Source organism: Quercus lobata, chromosome 7 (assembly GCF_001633185.2).
Source record: "Quercus lobata isolate SW786 chromosome 7, ValleyOak3.0 Primary Assembly, whole genome shotgun sequence".
Classification (NCBI taxonomy): Eukaryota; Viridiplantae; Streptophyta; class Magnoliopsida; order Fagales; family Fagaceae; genus Quercus; species Quercus lobata.
Window position 1 is genome coordinate 15,228,385 of NC_044910.1, and position 18,616 is coordinate 15,247,000.

The window sequence follows — 18,616 nt, forward strand, 5'->3', positions numbered from 1 at the left end:
CATTTCCTCAAGTTTCAAGACTTGGTGCAATTTCTAATTAAGGAAGGTAAGAACATTGAGCTCTTTGCATAGATTGTTTACACCATTTGGCATCGCAAGAACTTACTCAGACTAGCAATAGACAATTCCCAATCAGTTAAGTCCTCCTAGATGCCTTGGCTACCAATGCTGCTTTCTTCAGAGCCATTCCACTTAAACCTCTTGATTTGCCAAACCGTAACCCACCAAAGGTCTATTGGAAGCCCTCGACGCAACCTCTCTTTAAGGTGAATTTTGATGGAGTTATCTTCAATGATGTTAAGAAAGCAGGAACATGGGTGGTAATTCGAGATAACATGGGACTAGTTCTTGCCTCCATGTCTTATAGTGTTCCACTCACAAATTTGGTTGTTATGGCAGAAGCTATTATTGTTATAAAAGCCCTTACTTTTGCCAAGGACATAGGTCTTCATTTGATTGTATTAGAGGGAGACTCAAAACTTATTATCAACTCTTTGAAGAGTAAAGATATTTCCCTTGCTGCCTATGGGCATCTGATTAAAGAGGCAAAATACTTTGCTAGCTCTATTGCTGTTTGTAGTTTTTCAGACACTAAAAGACTGGGTAATTCTGTCGCTCATCATATGGTTAGATATGTTAGCAATTATTCAGTGTGGATGGATGATGTTCTTCCACATCTTAATATTGTATTAGTAGCAGATTACGACTAATTTTCTTAATAAAGATATAGACTTCTTCTCAAAACAAAAAGTAGTAAGAATATCAATGACACCACTTAAATGATATAATAAATGAATGGTTGAATCATTTTTTTTTTTAATAATTTAATTGGTGACACATTAATTAGTAAGATTGAAGTAAAATTTGTAGTATTCATAGAATCGCTTAAGTGAATTAATCATATTAAAAAATAATAACAATTTATTTTAAAATAAAAAAATTATAATATAGAACATTAATTATTATTTTGTAAATAATAATAATTAATGTTAATAAAAAATATTATCAATATATATATATTTATATAAAACCGAAACTTTTGAAACACTCACAAATTTCCACGTCAGCACAATATTAAAAAAAAAACATAAAACAAAAAAAAAAAAAAACGTAATAAAAGACACCCTTTCACGATGTCTGCCTCTCGATGTTCTGCCTTTCCCTTTCACAATGCTCTACCATCTCTTCCCAACCTTCCTCTTCTACCAGCTCCTCCTCGATTAGACCCACGACAAACCAAAAGCAAAGCATCGCATTGCATCTAAAAACCCCAAGATTCCTTAATGAAAACCTACCATACCCACAAACTAACAAACCCAAACTCTTTTTTTCCTATTCAAAACATGATTCCAATCCCAGCAATTGCTATGCCTCCCTTAATCCTATCAAGCCCAACTCTATATACCACCGTAGACCCCACTCCCCTACTAAAACTTTTCCCAAGATTGATAAATACTCCTGCGGACAAATCAACAAGAGAAAGGGTGAGCTAAAAGATAAAATCTTGAACACTTACTAGTTACCTCTACATACCAGCCCCACAACCGCAATGAACAATAATTCTAAGGAAGAAGAAGATGGAGGGACTGATATATATGGGTATTGCAACCACAATATAGAGAAAGAGAAGAAAAAAAAAATATATATATATATATATATATTCTTGAGAAGCAAGAGAAGAAAATATAAAAGAGCAAGGGAAAGGACAAATAAATAACTTACGGTAATGTTTAACCAAAAAAAAAAAAAAAAACTTACGGTAAACAGACCCCTTTACAAAAATTAGCGGATTAGCCCAACTTTATATTTTAAAAAAATAAAAAGATGGGCTAGCCAGCCACTTTAATATATATATATATATATATCTCTCTCTCTCTCTCTCTCTCTCTCTCTTTCAGAAGTTTTTGAAACTCTCATAATATTTAAATAAAATTATCATTTTATTTAAATAAAATTATTTTTATTTAGTCCAAACTTAACAAGGAGTGAAACTCTATCCCTCTAACAAGTCCAACGTAAACTCAAACTCATCATTTTTTTTAAACAAAATTATTTTTGTTTAATCCAAACTTAACAAGGAGTGAAACTCTATCTTTCTAACAAGTCTAATTTAAACTCAAACTCAAACATTGATGTTATTATTATTATCTCTCTACTTCACTAATGTGATATTTTATGATAGGGTGCAAACCTATAGCCATGAATTATTCTTTTGAATGTAACTCAATCTTTTTCTTATATTTTTCTATTTTTTAGTCATATATATATTTTTTGTTTCAATAATTTCTAAGCAGTGAATCATTTGATTCTTTAATATTTTTTGGTCTTTCAGAAGTTTTAATATTTGAATTTTTGAGTTATTTTTTGCTGTATCTGAAATTGTATGACAAATTTTTTATAAGTCATTGCACGTTCAAGTAATGATTTCTTCATCAAATTGTAACACAAATTGAAGTCATACAAAAACAAATCATGTAATGGTGTAGTTTCTTAATTAATTTAAGATTTTATAAAATTATTTTAGTCTACCTCACAAATATATAGGTTCTCGTGCATAACACGGGTTAGCGACTAGTTTAAGTAATATTTAAATATAAGAATAAATTGCTTGGTATTGAGCTGGGCCGGCTTATATCAATGAGATTTCCTTATTGGGCCTTAAAAAAAAAAAAAAAAAAAAACGAGTCCCACCTCCCATCCCTTTCTAATTTATGAAGCCCAAAGATTGCAAAAGTTTGAAAAAAAAAAAAAACATAATAATAAACATTTGCCATATTTCTTGAGAAGAAAGAAATATCGGTAGACAAAAAGGCAAAAGGTCCCCTTCTCCCACTGGTCTTTTTAGCACTGTTTTTATAAACACACACATATAGTACAGAAGAAGAAGAAGAGCAAGAAGAATCGAAAGACAAAGATAAGAATATGAGTAGCATAGGAACAGGATACGACCTCGCGGTCACCACTTTCTCTCCAGATGGTCGTGTTTTCCAGATCGAATACGCTGCCAAAGCCGTCGACAACAGCGGGTTACTGCTCTCTCTCTTTCACTCCTAGATCGGTTTCAATTACCCATTTACTTTTCCTCAATAAATTTTGAATTTTTTTTTTTCCAGGACTGTTATTGGAATCAAATGCAAAGATGGGATTGTTATGGTAAATATCATTACCCTCTTGGATTCTTAGCATTAGGGTTATTGTTATTATTATTTTTTTGATGTTATATATTTATTATTTTGTGGTGGGGAATTTTTAGGGTGTGGAGAAGTTAATAGCATCGAAGATGATGTTGCCTGGTTCCAATAGAAGAATTCATGCTGTTCATCGCCACTCCGGAATGGTACAATCCCTTTTTCGTTTGGATCTAATTACTGCTTTGTAATTTGTTGCTTTAACTTGGTTTTAGGTTTTGGTGTGTGATTTTTGTGTGACATGCTTTATTGTTGTAATGTCAATGTGTTTTAGGTCAAAAGGGTACTTTCTTCTTCTGGTAGATAGTTGGGGTTTTGGGTTCTAAACTCACTGGGTGCTCGTGTTGTGTAACTTAAAGGGCTTAGTGCTTGTTTGGATAAGTTTGAAGCTTCAATGTAATGCATAAGCTTTTAAGAATAAGGCAGGGGGAGTGGTTTTTCGTTTTTGGGTCTTTGACGATTAGCTGGATTGTTAGAGTACCAATGAGCATTAGCTCAAATAGCTACTCCTCCGGGTTTGTGTGTAATTACAAATAACAAAGAAAAGGATTAGCAGGATTTCATTAAGTTATTTAAACCCTTCTTTTGGTAGGTTTCTTTACAATGGGTCCTTAATAAGCAAACAATGTATGCTAAAATAAGGAGGAACCTATATCATAAATGTCCACATTTGAATATATGATTTTAAAAGAACTTGCTAAATACTGGCAATACTTTATGATGATTAGATTAAAATGTAGGACCATTCATTGAGTCTGATATTTGTCTTTGTTAAGTATGTTGCCACCTACCTTATGCTTGTTATTTCCTTCTTCGTTTGCTAATATAATTGAAATAACACCAACCTTGATCTAGTGAATGTTTTGGAAGCTGAATGCAGAAAGTCAAAAGGATGGTCTTGTTATGTGTTCTGTAATTTACGAGAGCCCTCAATCCTTAAGACCACCCGTGGTTGCTTAATCAAAGACATTATTTGAACTGGAAATCTTTGTGATATAATCAGTTTCCAATATGGGAATTGAAATAGTTTTTATCTTAATTGATGGAACAACTACATCTAATTTTAGATAATTTTGTGGTGGTTAAATGGTTTAATGTATCAGAAATTTTACCCTTGTCCAGCATCTTGCGGTTGGTTATTGTTTTGATGATTTGCTGATGATTTTCAATTACAGGCTGTGGCAGGACTAGCAGCAGACGGAAGGCAAATTGTTGCCCGGGCCAAGTCTGAAGCTAGTAATTATGAAAGGTTTGCTTTGTGCTCTAGAATGTTTAAATATGGTCACATTTCTCTTTCCATCATATCTTTCATTTCATTATTTTCTTACTAATCATTCTTTATTGATTTGCCAAATGGATACAATGTAAATGTGTGAAATAATTAGGCTGGATCTTTGGATATTGTAAATGTGATTTTTTTTTCACCATTACTAGAAGAAAACATCACAGCACCCCCCCCCCCTCTCTTTTTTCTCTCTGTTCCTACACATGAACAGTTTTCCAAACGTTTGGAAATTATGAAACACTGGAGACTATATGTTATCTAACACCGGCAATCATGGTCATGTCAAAGTAAAATGGCCCATATGGAGCATCTGTTTGACCCGGTTGTTGTATTAGGTTTGATGAAATTACCATTAAATAGTATCTATCAAAATAGTGTGTGATTGTGTGTGCATCCTAGAACCATGCATGTATCTGTGTGCTTTTACATAGTCAAATAATTACTTTTATGATGGAAAGAACGGAGTACAACTACTGTTGAAGAGAAAGGGATGGATGTGTTATTTGAGAAACAAGGAAATATAATTTATTCATGCTTTAATATGCAGAGTTTCTTTGAATGGTCAGAAACTGGTATGTTCTTTTGAGGTTCTAACAAATGCAAATTCTATGTCATTTGTTAACATGGATACAAATTGCAATTTGGTGATCGAAAGCACACAAATTTATTATGATCTTGGTTCCTACAATTTGGCCTAATACAGTTTCACCTAAATTCAAAATTCCCTTTGCTGATAATCTGCCTTTACATTGTTACACGATTATGAGTCTTATCTCATTTTCTTATGACTATTTTGTGCAGTACTTATGGCGAACCAATTCCTATCAAGGAACTTGCTGACCGTGTTGCTAGTTACGTGCATCTGTGTACGCTTTATTGGTGGCTGAGGTTTGATGAGAAAATACCAATTCTTATTATTCATTACTTCTTCTGCCCCATATTTTTTTGGTCCTCTGTTCCACTTTTGGATCTTCTAAAATATGGCCCTCTTTGAAGTCAATGAGAAAAATATTGATAACTTTCCTAACTCACCCTTTGCTTTATTTGAAAAGTCAATACCCTTTGTTTAATTGTCTTTTTTGAATTTAAATTAAGGATGGTAGTTTTGGAAACTTATTGCCTTTTTTTTGGAAAGACAAATGATGTTTCCTGACAAAGTAAGATTTTCTAAACAGGACCAAATGGGACTGAGGGAGCATTTTTTTCTCTCCTTGCTTTGTTCCTAATGGGAATATCTAATTGTGTTGCAGACCTTTTGGATGTGGAGTTATTCTTGGAGGCTATGACAGAGATGGACCACAGCTGTACATGGTTGAACCATCTGGTGTCTCATATGTGAGTTAATTTTTTTCACATATTACAATAAGTGTAGCAGCATCCAATCCTCTTGCTTTTGCATCATCATTATTGGTTACAGTTGGTTTATATTAGTGTTACATGGCAGTTCTTTGAATCGTGTGTTTTGGCATTTGTTCTAGAGGTACTTTGGTGCTGCAATTGGCAAGGGCAGACAGGCAGCTAAAACGTAAGTTGATTTATATCTTCATCAAATTCTAAACACAACTAATTGATGTCATTATAATAGGAGAATTTCTTTGATAAAATATTATCTAAATGTCATTAACATGCACACTCCTAACTTTACAAATTTACCTCTCTGAGTCCCCCCTCCCGAAAACCCCATTTCTTCTCTCTGTTGCTCAATTAATGATTTGTCATACCTTGAGCTTGCCCATTGGGGACTGCACTCCAACTGAAAGATACAGCTTTAGTGGCTTATTTTTTTAAAGAAAAAGGGTAAGGAAAACATAAAGAATGCACCAATGGGAACCCTTCTCTCTGGGAGGTGGTTGTGCTGGCCAGGCATGAGCTGAAAAGGGTGCTTGGCCCTAACGGGTGAAGTGGGTCTTCAGGTGGCTTAATAGTAGAGGAAGAAGAAGTTGTAGTGGTGATTATAGAGATTGTTCATTTACTACTTTTCCCTGACAAACTCTCCAAATTCTTCCTGCCCATATGGTGGGTCTAGCATAGGGCCATGTTTGCTGGTGGTTGAGATTCAGTTAATATTAATGTGATCTCATATGGTTCTTTGGGAGATGTGTGGCACTGTGGCTTTCAATATTTTATTACCTGCTTTGTTGGTGGTCTTTGTTGCTTTCATTTCATTAAGACTTAGATGTGGGCATGTTATTCTTTGGCCTGTGAGGCTGAAATGTTTTTTTTATTTTAAACCTGAAATTAACTTCAACTTTAACTAAAAAGATCCATTAATTAATTATTTAATGTGTCCATGCCATATTGTATCCCAGTTTTTCAAGAATTACGATGTTTGTGTTATTGTATCATATCTTGTGTCCAATATCAGTATTGGTCCTTCATGGCGAACATCTAATTTTACTAAAATTTTATATATGTGGATGCTGGCTTGGGTATTATATCTTTTTTAGAAATCTAGATGAGGTATCTGTTGTGTTATTTTGCATCGTTTAAATTTCATCTCTTATGCATAATATTTTGATGATATTTTGTAATCAAGTTGACATGTTCAAGTGTTGCTGCTGTATGATGTTTCTACAGAGAGATCGAAAAGTTGAAGCTTTCAGAATTGACTTGCCGCCAAGGGGTTATTGAAGTAGCCAAAATGTGAGTGTTGTTATAGATTATTATGTGAATTGTGTTCTGCAACTTTGTAATGTCAATATGTAGCAGTAATATTTGCCAATCAATATTAGGGCTGGTTAAAGGAGGAATTTGTGGTTCTGGGATTTTTGTTTTTTGTTGAATTTGAATACATTGCATCTCTATATTATATTTCTAAGATCTGATTATTTACTAGTGAGGGAGAGGGTCAAAATATTATTTTTGATAAGTAATAAACCTTTTTGATAGAAAAACAAGTACAGGAAAAACCAAAGCACACAGGACATTTACTAAGGGAAAGAAGGGACAAACAAAACTAAGAATTTAAGAAGAATAAAAACTAAATCTATAGATCAAATCAGACGAAGAAGTGAAAGAGAGAACACCTGACGCATTTGTCCACCCAAACAAAGTCTGGAAGAAAGAAGTCTTCAAGTCTTGAATCGATCTTTTGGTTTCTTCAAGATCTGAAAATTCCTCTCCCTCCAAATACACCACATAAAACAGTGGGGGACCATGTTCCAAATCAACCCATTTCTATGTTTACTAAACTTGCCCTTCTAGCTAGCTAGAAGCTCCACTACATCCTTGGGCATAACCCAAAAAACCCTGAGAAGTGAAAACACCATATTTCACAGTTCTCTGGCTCAAAATATTAGAGCATGAAAGGAGGGTGCTAGTATTAAATCTAGAAAATCAAAGCCTTTATTGTAAATAACCATTGTTACTAGAATTATTTTCCATGGAAATATCGAAAGAGTTATAAGGTTTTTACAGTTCTAAATTCAAGTGGACACAATGAATTAAGTAAGTTTACATTTAAAAACATATTCACATATGTAATGTGCATGAGTGGAACCTACATTTGGTTCTTAGCCTTCAAATTTTATGTTGCACAATAAGAACCTCCATTCTCGGTTAAGTCATGGCCTTTATAGGTACTTTATTACTTGCATTATTATCCCAAATTCACTTTTTATTTGGGTGTACACTTTATGGGACAGCATATTTTTTTCCTGCTTATGCATTTCATGGGATGCAGAGTTTTTCTGACACTTAATGGAACACCTATATGGCATGTTATTTGAGCTAGCGTTTTAGATGTCATATTATGAAATAATAGATATGTTAAAAAATATCTACTTATAAATTATCAACTTAATGAAATTGTTATTGTTTTTTGCGTTTTTTTTTTCTTTTTTGGGTGGGGGTTGGGGAAGGTTGCTGAACATTTACTAGGAATGTGCTGGTTAAAGCTAACGGTTACCTTTCATATTTTAATAATATATAATGTTCAAATGTTATATTGTATGACAATTTCATGTTAATGCTAAGCAGCATTTATGGAGTACATGATGAGGCAAAGGACAAGGACTTCGAATTGGAATTGAGTTGGGTCTGTGACGAGTCAAACCGTCTGCATCAGAAGGTATCTCTAAAATTTAATCGGGCCAAAAAGGGTTACATTTATTTTAAGTAATTTTTTTGATAGAATCTGCTCTAACTGTAACAACCTTGCTTGTAGTTCTACGTGTGTTTGTCTTACTGTCTTCCTTCTTAAACCCATAAAAGACCCAGTTTTCTTTTCATGTCTTGTGTGTGCCATGCTTCTGCAGTTAATTCTAATAAATCATATGTAGTTAAAAGTTATGGATGTGTAAATTTGCTTTTGAAATCCTGTGTTTTTTCATTGTGGTGCCGAGATATCAGTTGACTGATGACACATTTCATCTATGAATTATATAAAAGGAATCACCTTGATGCAGAAGAATTTAAGCCCCAAGGAAAGAAGGCTCATTATGGATTAATTTTTAATTTTTAATAAAAAGATAGTTCAATTTTACTTGCACAAGTTGGTGTAGGAGAATTTTATGACGTATGAGAAGTGCTTTTTTCATCAAACAATAATTTGAAAATAATAATAATAATGATAAATTTTCCATTAACTGTTATTTGCACAAGTTTTACGTATATCAAACTGCTACACACATAATATCTCTGATATAGTGATATTGTGTTAGCAACCTTTTTTTTTTGTTTTTAAATTATTAGTGAAGAATATTGATTTTAACTTATTTAGAAATATATTAAAAAAAAAAAAAATTTTGCTACATTAAGTTGGGGGAGGGGATCAAACTTTGACCTTCCCGTTGACATCGTGTTATCAACTTAACATGGTCTAATTGAGTTAATCACATCCATAGTTGATAAAAATCTGCACAAGTTTTACATAGAAATGCTTGCCATCAAGTGTACAATGGCAAATCAATCAAGGCCCCATGGATGCGCAAGCTCAAACAACTGGCTCACCATCATCATGTTGCCCATATTTCCCGTAAGCAAATGTACCTATAGTCCTCTTCAACACTAAATATTCCCGTCCCGCCTTAACAACACCAACACTGTTCTCAACAACCTCTTCACCAACAACTTGGGAATTATCTTATCAAAAAAAAAAAAAAACAACTTGGGAATTATCTTCAGAACCTGAAACATCTTGAACGGTATCATAATTCAACAAATGCCAATCATGTAAATTAAAATAACAGCAAATCAACACAATGCACCCATTAATCTCAACACAATCAACTTCCCACATTCCCAAGCTAATTGCCAATTCCCCTTCACTGCACTTGATTTCATGTCCTGACCCAATTTGGCAACTGAGCACTTGTTGAATGGATAGATAGTGTGGGTGGCTGTAGCCTGCATGTTGGGTGTTAGGTGTGGCTGGTAAGCAAGACAGAGAACTAGTGTTTTTAAGTAAAAATGAGAATGAAAATCCAGAATGAAACTGAAGGGATTAAAAACTTATTCTCATTTAGAATTATTTGTAGAGGTAAGGGAGAATACATTTTCAGAATTAGACTTGGTTAATTTGAATTAGACTCTTTTATCTGAACTATTATATTTATAAGAAAAAATTTGAATTAGACACTCTTTTTGTGACTATGGTATTCCTCACAATGCTGTTGCTTTTGGTAAATTGAGTGCAGTACTTGCCAGAAAATAAATAAATAAATAACATGACTGCTATATTTAGATAACGGTGCTGGATGTGCCATATCTTGAAATAATATTTAACGTGTTAGACTTTCATGTGTAATAAAAAATGTGCTTTTAAAAAAATGCAGGATTTGCCACCTTCCTGTTAGTAAATTAAGGCAGTCCTCCACATATCCTTCCAATGTGGATCACCTTCTAAGTTCTAATTAATTCCTGGCCCTTTCTTGCCCCTTGTCTATTTATGTTATATTGATTTACCTTGGAGCTATTTATTGGTCTAGCAAATCATTAGTTTCTCTGTTTGGTTTTTGTTGGACTTTACTCCATTACATCTCCCCAGTAATCAGGGTCCTCTCTGCCCATTACTAATCTAACCAGTTATCAGAGACCTATTTTGGTATCAGCTATCCTAGGACATCAATTTGGAGACCAACATTAATTATTTCCTTTTGAAACTGTTTTCAGGTACCAGATGAGCTTCTACAGGAAGCTAAGGCAGCGGCCAAAGCAGCCTTGGAAGAAATGGATGCAGATTAGTAGAGCATTGCCATTGTTAACTTATTTTTACATGGTTGCATCTGAAATTGTCTTTATATCATTCCAGAACATCCTCAAAATGTGTTATGGCATAGACTGGTGCTTTTTATCGTTTAGACATTGATCTTTATTATGTTACAGTATTTGAGATAAATGTTTATTCCTATCAATTGACAGTAGGAAACCATCTTTTTCTGTTTTTGATAGAACTGTACGTGCTAGTCTAATTGTGTCTCTAATCTTCTTTTGTTCTAATTGTGTCTCTAATCTTCTTATGTTGCCCTGTTAAGTATCGATTTTTTTTTTTCCCTCATCCTTTTTATTTATTTATTTTATAGTTTTGAAAGTTTATTTCCAGAACTTCTATAGTTTATTTATTTCAAAGCGATTTGAAAAGAAAATAATTATAATATTTTGGAAATATTATTCTTATGTTATTTTATAATGTCATGCGTTATCCAGATTTAAAATATTCAATTTGCTTCATGAGCACAAACCTTTTTCCAAAACTAATTTGTGGTCAGTTTAATTGCCACAATTCAGTTCGATAGTGGCAATTATATATGCACAATTGTCTGTCTGGTAGTAAATAGTAGATGGATAATAGCAAGAGATGGAGAAGGAATCAGAAGAAGACTCAGAGATGCAGGAAAACTTTCAATCTTTGGTAAGCGTGAATATTGTACTTAGGGGGCCAATTGATTATTTTTGAAAAGTCTAGGTAGTGACTGACATCAGCCCAAAGCTAAGGATTTACCCAATAAGCAATTTGTCCTTTCCATCACTATTTTCTCACTTCAACATATATATATATATATATATATATTAAATTTTGTATCCAAGCCCTCACTAAATTGATATTAATATCCTTGCTGCAGTGTTATAGTTAAGGGAGATTTCCTCTTAAAAAAAAAAACAATGGAGGTATTGCAAAGCTGGCATAAGCCAGAGAAACAATAGATAAAAGCCTGAATTTTTATTAATCTGAAAATTGAATTGCTTTGGAAGTTACAATACATTTAAATGGTAAAAAGAAAACCTAAGACGGCTTTGAAACTACTATCTCTAATCTAAGAGACGTCTAAAAACAGATAGGATTTTATTTTAACTTTTAAACTTAAAAGCTATTAAAGAAAATATATATTATTAAAAATGGAAAAATTACTGTTTTGGGGCCTTAATAAAGGAATCGATAAGATTAGGGTGAACCTCGTGATATAGTCACAAGTCTTGATCAGAAGACCATTCCCTTCGGTGGTCCAAATTTCATGCAATTCTGACATTGTCGTCTTGATGAGTGTTACTAGCACCCCTTATTCTTGAGCCGTGCTTTTCAGTAGTCTTGTTGCTTCCAGAAGGCTTATACCATCTATTTTACATTACTTTGCACTATATTTCATCTTCACTTTGTCTAAAATAAAAATACTTAAATTACAAGTGATATTTGGAATTATTGGCTAAAACTCAAAATACATTTTTATTGCACTGCTATATATATATATATATATTTGCTTGTCTTTCAAGAAGTAGATCATCTTTGCTTAGCCAACTGCTTGCCAGAAACAGGAATGCACTTGAAGAGCCAACCAATCGGCCAAGACAAAGCTGCAATTCCAATGCAGGCACACCATTGCCCCCAATCCAACCTCTCAGTACTAGCAAACTTCTTTAGAAACTCCACCATCACTAGTTGAATAACTATGGTACACCCAATGATCATTAAAAACAGCCTGTTCTTGAATAGCCCCTTAAATATGTTCTTCTTTTCTAGTTCCCTAGCATTAAATTCATTGAATACTTGACAGAAGACAAAAGTATTGAAAATCAATGTTTTCTTCACTTTCTCATCCACACCAAAGATGTATCTTCCCTTAAATTGTATAACCAACAAGACTATTACCTGATACAAAGCCTGAGAAAGGAGGTTCCTCCACATGACTCTGGTTATAAATGGCTCAGATTGACTCACAGGTGGCTTTGCTATGATGTCATTGGTGGGTTTTTCAGTGGCCAAGGCTAAAGCTCCCATTGTATCCATTATTAGGTTCACCCATAATAATTGGACTGTAGTTAGTGGGACTTTACCAGAAGAAACAGCTGCAACAAAGTTGATGACAAGGGCAGCAACATTGATAGTGAGCTGAAATTGAATGAACTTTTAAATGTTGTTATATACACACCTTCCCCACCTCAAAACTGTCACCACAGTAGCGAAGTTATCATCCAAAATGACAATATCTGAGCTCTCCTTTGCCACTTCAGTGCCTTGGATCCCCATGGACAGCCCAATATTTGCTTCTCTCAGAGCAGGTGCATCATTTGTGCCGTCACCTGTGACTGCTACAATGTGGCCTTTCTTCTTCAAGGTCTGTACCATCAAAAGCTTGTCAAATGGGGATGATCTTGCCATTACATTGATTTTATCAATCTTTTCAATTCTCTCTTCAAGTGAGTAATTTCTGAAAATTTCCCCTTCTACTATAGCTTCATTGTCCAATTCCTTGTCAGGACTGAGAATCCCACACTCGAAAGCTATAGCTCTTGCTGTGTGCACATTGTCACCTGTGATCATTTTGATGTTTACTCCAGCAGCTTTGCAAGATTCTACAGCTGTCCGAACTCCTGGCCGACATGGGTCTTTCAAACCAACTATGCCTAAAAATGTTAATCCAGTTTCTTCGAGCTTCTCAAGAATCTGTCCACTTTCTTCTGCAACTTCTTTGTAGGCAAATGCAATGCATCGCAGGCTTTTTTCAGCCATATTCTTTATAATAGTACCAAACTGCAGTCTTTCTTCCTCATCCATGGCTTTCAACATCCCTAGCTTGTCATAATAATTTGAACACATGGCGAGTATCATCTCAGCCGCTCCCTTCCAATGGGAGCACACAGCCTTATCTCTCTTCCTCCTCTTCACCAAAACCCCACTTCTCTTTTTCACTGAATTGAAGGGCTCGAAATGGATTATCTCAGAAGTCTGTTTGATTTCATCAATATTCATACCCAAATAAAAGGTAGCCCAAGAAAGTATTGCTTTCTCAGTAGGGCTCCCAGAAATCTCTACAAATGTTGCAGAATCTGATTTGAAAATAGTACCTGTCGTGTTTAAACCAACTGCTTGTTGAAATACATCAAGAACATTTAGTGCTATTTCTGAGGAAGTACCTTCATTCATTGATTCTTTACCAAGCCAGAATTGTGTTACCTTCATCTCATTTAAAGTAAGGGTACCTGTTTTGTCTGTGCAAATTGTTGTGGCCGAGCCCATTGTCTCACAAGCAGAAAGTTTCCGAACCAAGGCATGGTCTGCCATCATACAACTCATAGAATAAGCCAAAGTCAGAGTAACAGCCAGAGGCAGACCTTCCGGAATTGCCACCACGAAAATTGTGACTGCTGCAGCAACAATACCCACAATTGAATTCATCATGTCACCAAACTTTATCCTGCTTCCCTTAAATTCCTTGTTTCCCAAGTCATCTTTGGTGTTCCCTGTGAAGTAACGAATAAGGAGAACAAGAAGAACAACTACAGCCACTGCTAATCCAGCTTTTCCAATAAAGGAAGTCAGCTTGCTGAGCCGTGCTTGCAATGGGGTCTGCTCATCCATGTCACATATAATTAAGCTCATCATCTCACCCCACATGGTGTTCATACCTACAGAAGTGACAAGCATGAAACCAAATCCGTCCATCACCTTTGTGCCTGATAACAAAAATGGATTCCTTTCATCAATTTCTACATGGTCACTTTCTCCGGTCATGCTAGATTCATCCACTTTCAATGAGTGCCCTTCTAAGAACAAACCATCTGCTGGTACTTGATCACCAGTCCTCAAATGTACAATATCACCAACCACAACTTCAAATATTGATATTAGTTGGCGCCGCCCATCCCTCACTACTTCCACCTTGATGTCGCTACCCTTTGCGGAGAGCTTTTCGAACTGCCTGGATTGCTTGAAGTTGGTAACAGCAGAAACAGCCACAACCAGAATGACAGCAACAAGAATGCTTCCACCATCATACCACCCATCTTTGCAACCATGTTGTTTGATACCAAAGGCCAGAGATAGTATAGCACATGCCAAAAGTACAATAATAGTAGTGTCCTTGCTTGCTTCAAAGACATAACTGAGAAAGCCTTTAGCAGGTGGCTTTTGGTACTTATTGGCACCAAAAACCTTCTTTCTGTGAGTAAGATCAGCCTCACTACCACTTATTCCATTCTTTATGTCACTTCCAAGAACCACAGCCAGTGCTTTTACTCCTCCAAAACGAATGAAGGCCTCAAAGTTCTTGTTCCTCACCATGTCATTGAGCTTTTTGGTTTCAATTTCGTGAAAGCAAACAGATTTGTCATGTGAGGAACCATTATCAACGGGCTGCGCGTCAATGGTAATGTGAGAGAGTGTGGGCAAGGGAGGGCCATTCTTCGCAAGAACTTTCTTGGACAAGGAAATTAGAACCCTTGTGAAGTATATGACATTGAAAGCCATCCGCCACCTCTTCAAGGCTGAGAAATCTTCTTTTTTACACATGCTACTTCTCCAAGGTTTCAAGACCTTAGGGGAATGACAATGATGGTAAACAAGTAGGGAAAGAGAAGAGTGGATTAAGCTGAAGGTGTTTGTTTCAGGAGAAATTCTGTGAGGGGGTGTATCAAAATCAAATTTGGTTGTAGCATTACCTCCGAATGCATGAGCTGTTCTGCATTTCTCTATGCTGCATTTAGCTTGTTAGTATAGTAACAAAATTGCAGAAGAATCCAAACATATACCTCTGGCCCAAGTATGATTTCTCAGAAGGTTCTTGACTCAGCATTTTGTAAAGGACGTGATTTTGTCATTTTGATTTCCCATTTTGTATAATTTGGCATTATCAGGAAAATACTAGGAATGAGATAATTCACACGACTGTTTAACATGTATGTAAAGTTGACAAGACACGCACGCAGACAAATATATACACAAACACCCAATATGGTTCCTGACTCAACATGGACGTGATTTTGTCTTTTTGATTTCCCATTTTGTATAATTTGGCATTATCAGGAAAATACTAGGAATGAGATAATTCACACAACAGTTTAACATGTATGTAAAGTTAGAGCAGGTATATGGTGTACCCGGCATATAATTTTCAGTAAAGTTGACAAGACACGCACGCAGACAAATATATACACAAACACCCAATATGCTTATGGAAAATTCTTAGTTTACATTGTATTAGCACTAAAAATCTTAGATTGCTAGTACTGTGTAACAACCATTATTATATATAGAAAAATAATTAATGAACACATCCATTAATAATAGACTAAATTTTATGCTAATTGTCAATCTAATGCAACTCTCTTCTTTTTTTCAGTGGTAATTATTCTCTCACATTTATTGATGTAATACACGTAACTTCCATATATAATTTCATGAGCAACATTTTTTTTATTGATGTTTACATTTAGGATATGAAATGGGTAATGTATACGGCCAATGTATAATAAAAAGTGTGTGAGAAATACCTTTTATTATATATATATATATATATATATATAACCTATTCCGAGCAAAATATATACCTTTTTTTTGTTGGGCAACAAGCAAAATATATAACATCAGCACTAAACATGCATAGATAAACATATCAACTAGTAAATTAGATTTCATTGTTTATACACAAATTTTGATGAACATTAACAAATTACTGCACAAAAAACAAGATTTGTCAATTTATATCTCATGCACCCAAATATTTTCTCTTGCCTGACTTCGTTGTCATTTTAAACAGCAATGATTATGGGAAAGATACCCAAATCCATCGATTTCATCTAATTTCGATTCAAATATAAGACATGTATTATTTTTTTTTTAAAAATTAAATAATTTTAAAAGACATGCCAATCAAACAGAATTAAAATTAATGTCACTTGTCCCATTATTTATGTGAGTGAGTTTCAAACACTTTGTAAATCCCACATTAGTTAGGAGTGTAATCCTATTTGTATTTATAAACTAATATGAACTTCCAGTAACATCTTTAGATATGGAACAAGAGCCAAATCTATATCACACACGCACTTCCAATCTCGTGTGTGTGAATTTTGGGCAGTTTTACTTAGCCCATTCACTTTTATCTCATTTCCAAAAATTTTGGGCTTCATTTTTTTTTTTTTTTTTTTTGAATAATAATTGTTTTTTTATTGTATAGAATGAAACGGTAAGGGTAAAAATTGTATATTACAAAAAAAAAAAAAAAAAGAATAAAATTCTACAACATATCATATTTCTTCCCTATTTCAAACTCAATGTTTATTGGAATGGTCTACTCTTCCTATAAAAATCAATTTCTTTTACCTCTTTAAAAAATTTAAGTATCTTCCAACAAAATAATCCACTAAAGAGAGAAAGGAAATTTGAAAGCAATTGTGGATGTCTTGAGAGTCTACTCAGCTGAACGCAATAGAATTTTTATTATGATAAAAGCCTTGTAAGGTGAAAATATGAAAATTTTGAAAATTTTATAGAGGAAACATAAAAAACATAACCGCAAATGATATAAATCTAACAGGACAATCAAAACTTAAAAATCTACATCAACCAATTCTACAATTGTGAATTTTATCATTTATAAAACATAGACAACCAGCAAGTTAAAATTTTCAATAACCAGAAAGATTTGATAATCTATATCATCATATTATATTATATTATATTATATATAATAAAAGTTGGACTTAGACACCATGATTGCGTCAAGTGGCTTCACCAAATTGCAGAATTTTTCTTAAATTTTTAGATTTTAAGAAAAAATATATATAAGTTTTCTTCAACTATAATTTCTAAGTAGATATAATTTTTCTTCAATTATAATTTTTAAGTGGATAAAAATCTTAATTTAATTAAAGCAATTTGTCTTTCACTCAAATGTGACTTAATCTAAAGATGAAGACGAATGTTACGTATAAAACAGTGTCGTGCTTCCTTGGCCAATAAGACCCCATGAGGTTGAAACTTTAAAATTCAAGAGAGGATATATACATAATTTTCCTCTTTGGCATATGTGGCATCTTAGTTTTAAGGATATAAAAGTATATACTTCACGTGGCCAGCAATTGGCATATCACATGGTGGTTTAATTAGCTTTAAACTTTTTGTTCATGTAAAATTCTTCAATGTGAAGTGTATATATATATATATATATATATATATATATCAAATAATTCATAATTAATACCCATCATACAGTTCCTTTGTGCTATTATTCTCTTCTTCTACCTACACAATCTCTATTATTCTCTTCTTCTACCTACAACTTTACAAGTACGTATTTATTTACTCTACTTTTTTTTTTCCATCCAATTGAATATATTTTGTGTATTTGTTCAAGTTGATTTCCTTAAGTTTAATCCAATTTAGAGAATTGTTATGGATTGTCAATTGATTTTTTATTTTTTTTATAATGTTAGTTGGATTGTTTAGAAATTATATAAGAAATTTAGCTTTCATGTCTAATTAATTAAGAAATTAATTTTTTAGTTTAAGCTTGAATAAAAAAAAATTAAATAAACATTAATCAATTTAGGTTTTCCAAAAAATAAAATAAAACGTGTAGTTGTTCGGAGTAGTGATTTTTGGCATTTTATGGATTGAAGAGACTTACAGATTGGGTGTCCATAGATAAGTACAATGGCAGCCGAAATCTCACGAGCCAAGTCGGTGATTTTTCAGGTTTATTTGTTCATTCTTTTTTAACAGCGGAGAAACTGTGAACATGAAAAGAAAAGAGAGAGAGATAAATTTGATGAATGTGAATTTGCGATGGTTTTTTAATAGGTTTTTTGGATTAAATTTGATACTAATAGAATGGAAGTAAAAGTGTAAAACTATTATAAAAAAAAATCTGATATTTATCTTTAACTTTTAAAAAAAAAAAAAATTGAGTATCAGATATTTATTCTTAAA

The 18,616-nt window shown here is 33.6% G+C and overlaps 1 protein-coding gene and 1 pseudogene across 2 annotated transcripts; one reads left to right on the forward strand and one right to left on the reverse strand.

Annotated features, from left to right (window-relative positions):
* The first annotated feature begins 2,787 nt into the window (after nt 1-2,787).
* LOC115952871 (proteasome subunit alpha type-3) lies at nt 2,788-10,895 on the forward strand. The gene is made up of 10 exons (XM_031070199.1): nt 2,788-3,026; nt 3,114-3,153; nt 3,254-3,337; nt 4,364-4,437; nt 5,275-5,361; nt 5,724-5,808; nt 5,952-5,998; nt 7,051-7,116; nt 8,452-8,542; nt 10,585-10,895. Exons 1-10 carry the CDS (start codon nt 2,923-2,925, stop codon nt 10,654-10,656), a joined length of 750 nt encoding a protein of 249 aa, XP_030926059.1. The 5' UTR covers nt 2,788-2,922; the 3' UTR covers nt 10,657-10,895.
* An 827-nt stretch (nt 10,896-11,722) lies between these two features.
* LOC115952870 lies at nt 11,723-15,365 on the reverse strand (annotated as a pseudogene). Its single transcript, XR_004083585.1, has one exon. The product of XR_004083585.1 is annotated as a putative calcium-transporting ATPase 13, plasma membrane-type (transcript).
* Nucleotides 15,366-18,616: the final 3,251 nt, after the last annotated feature.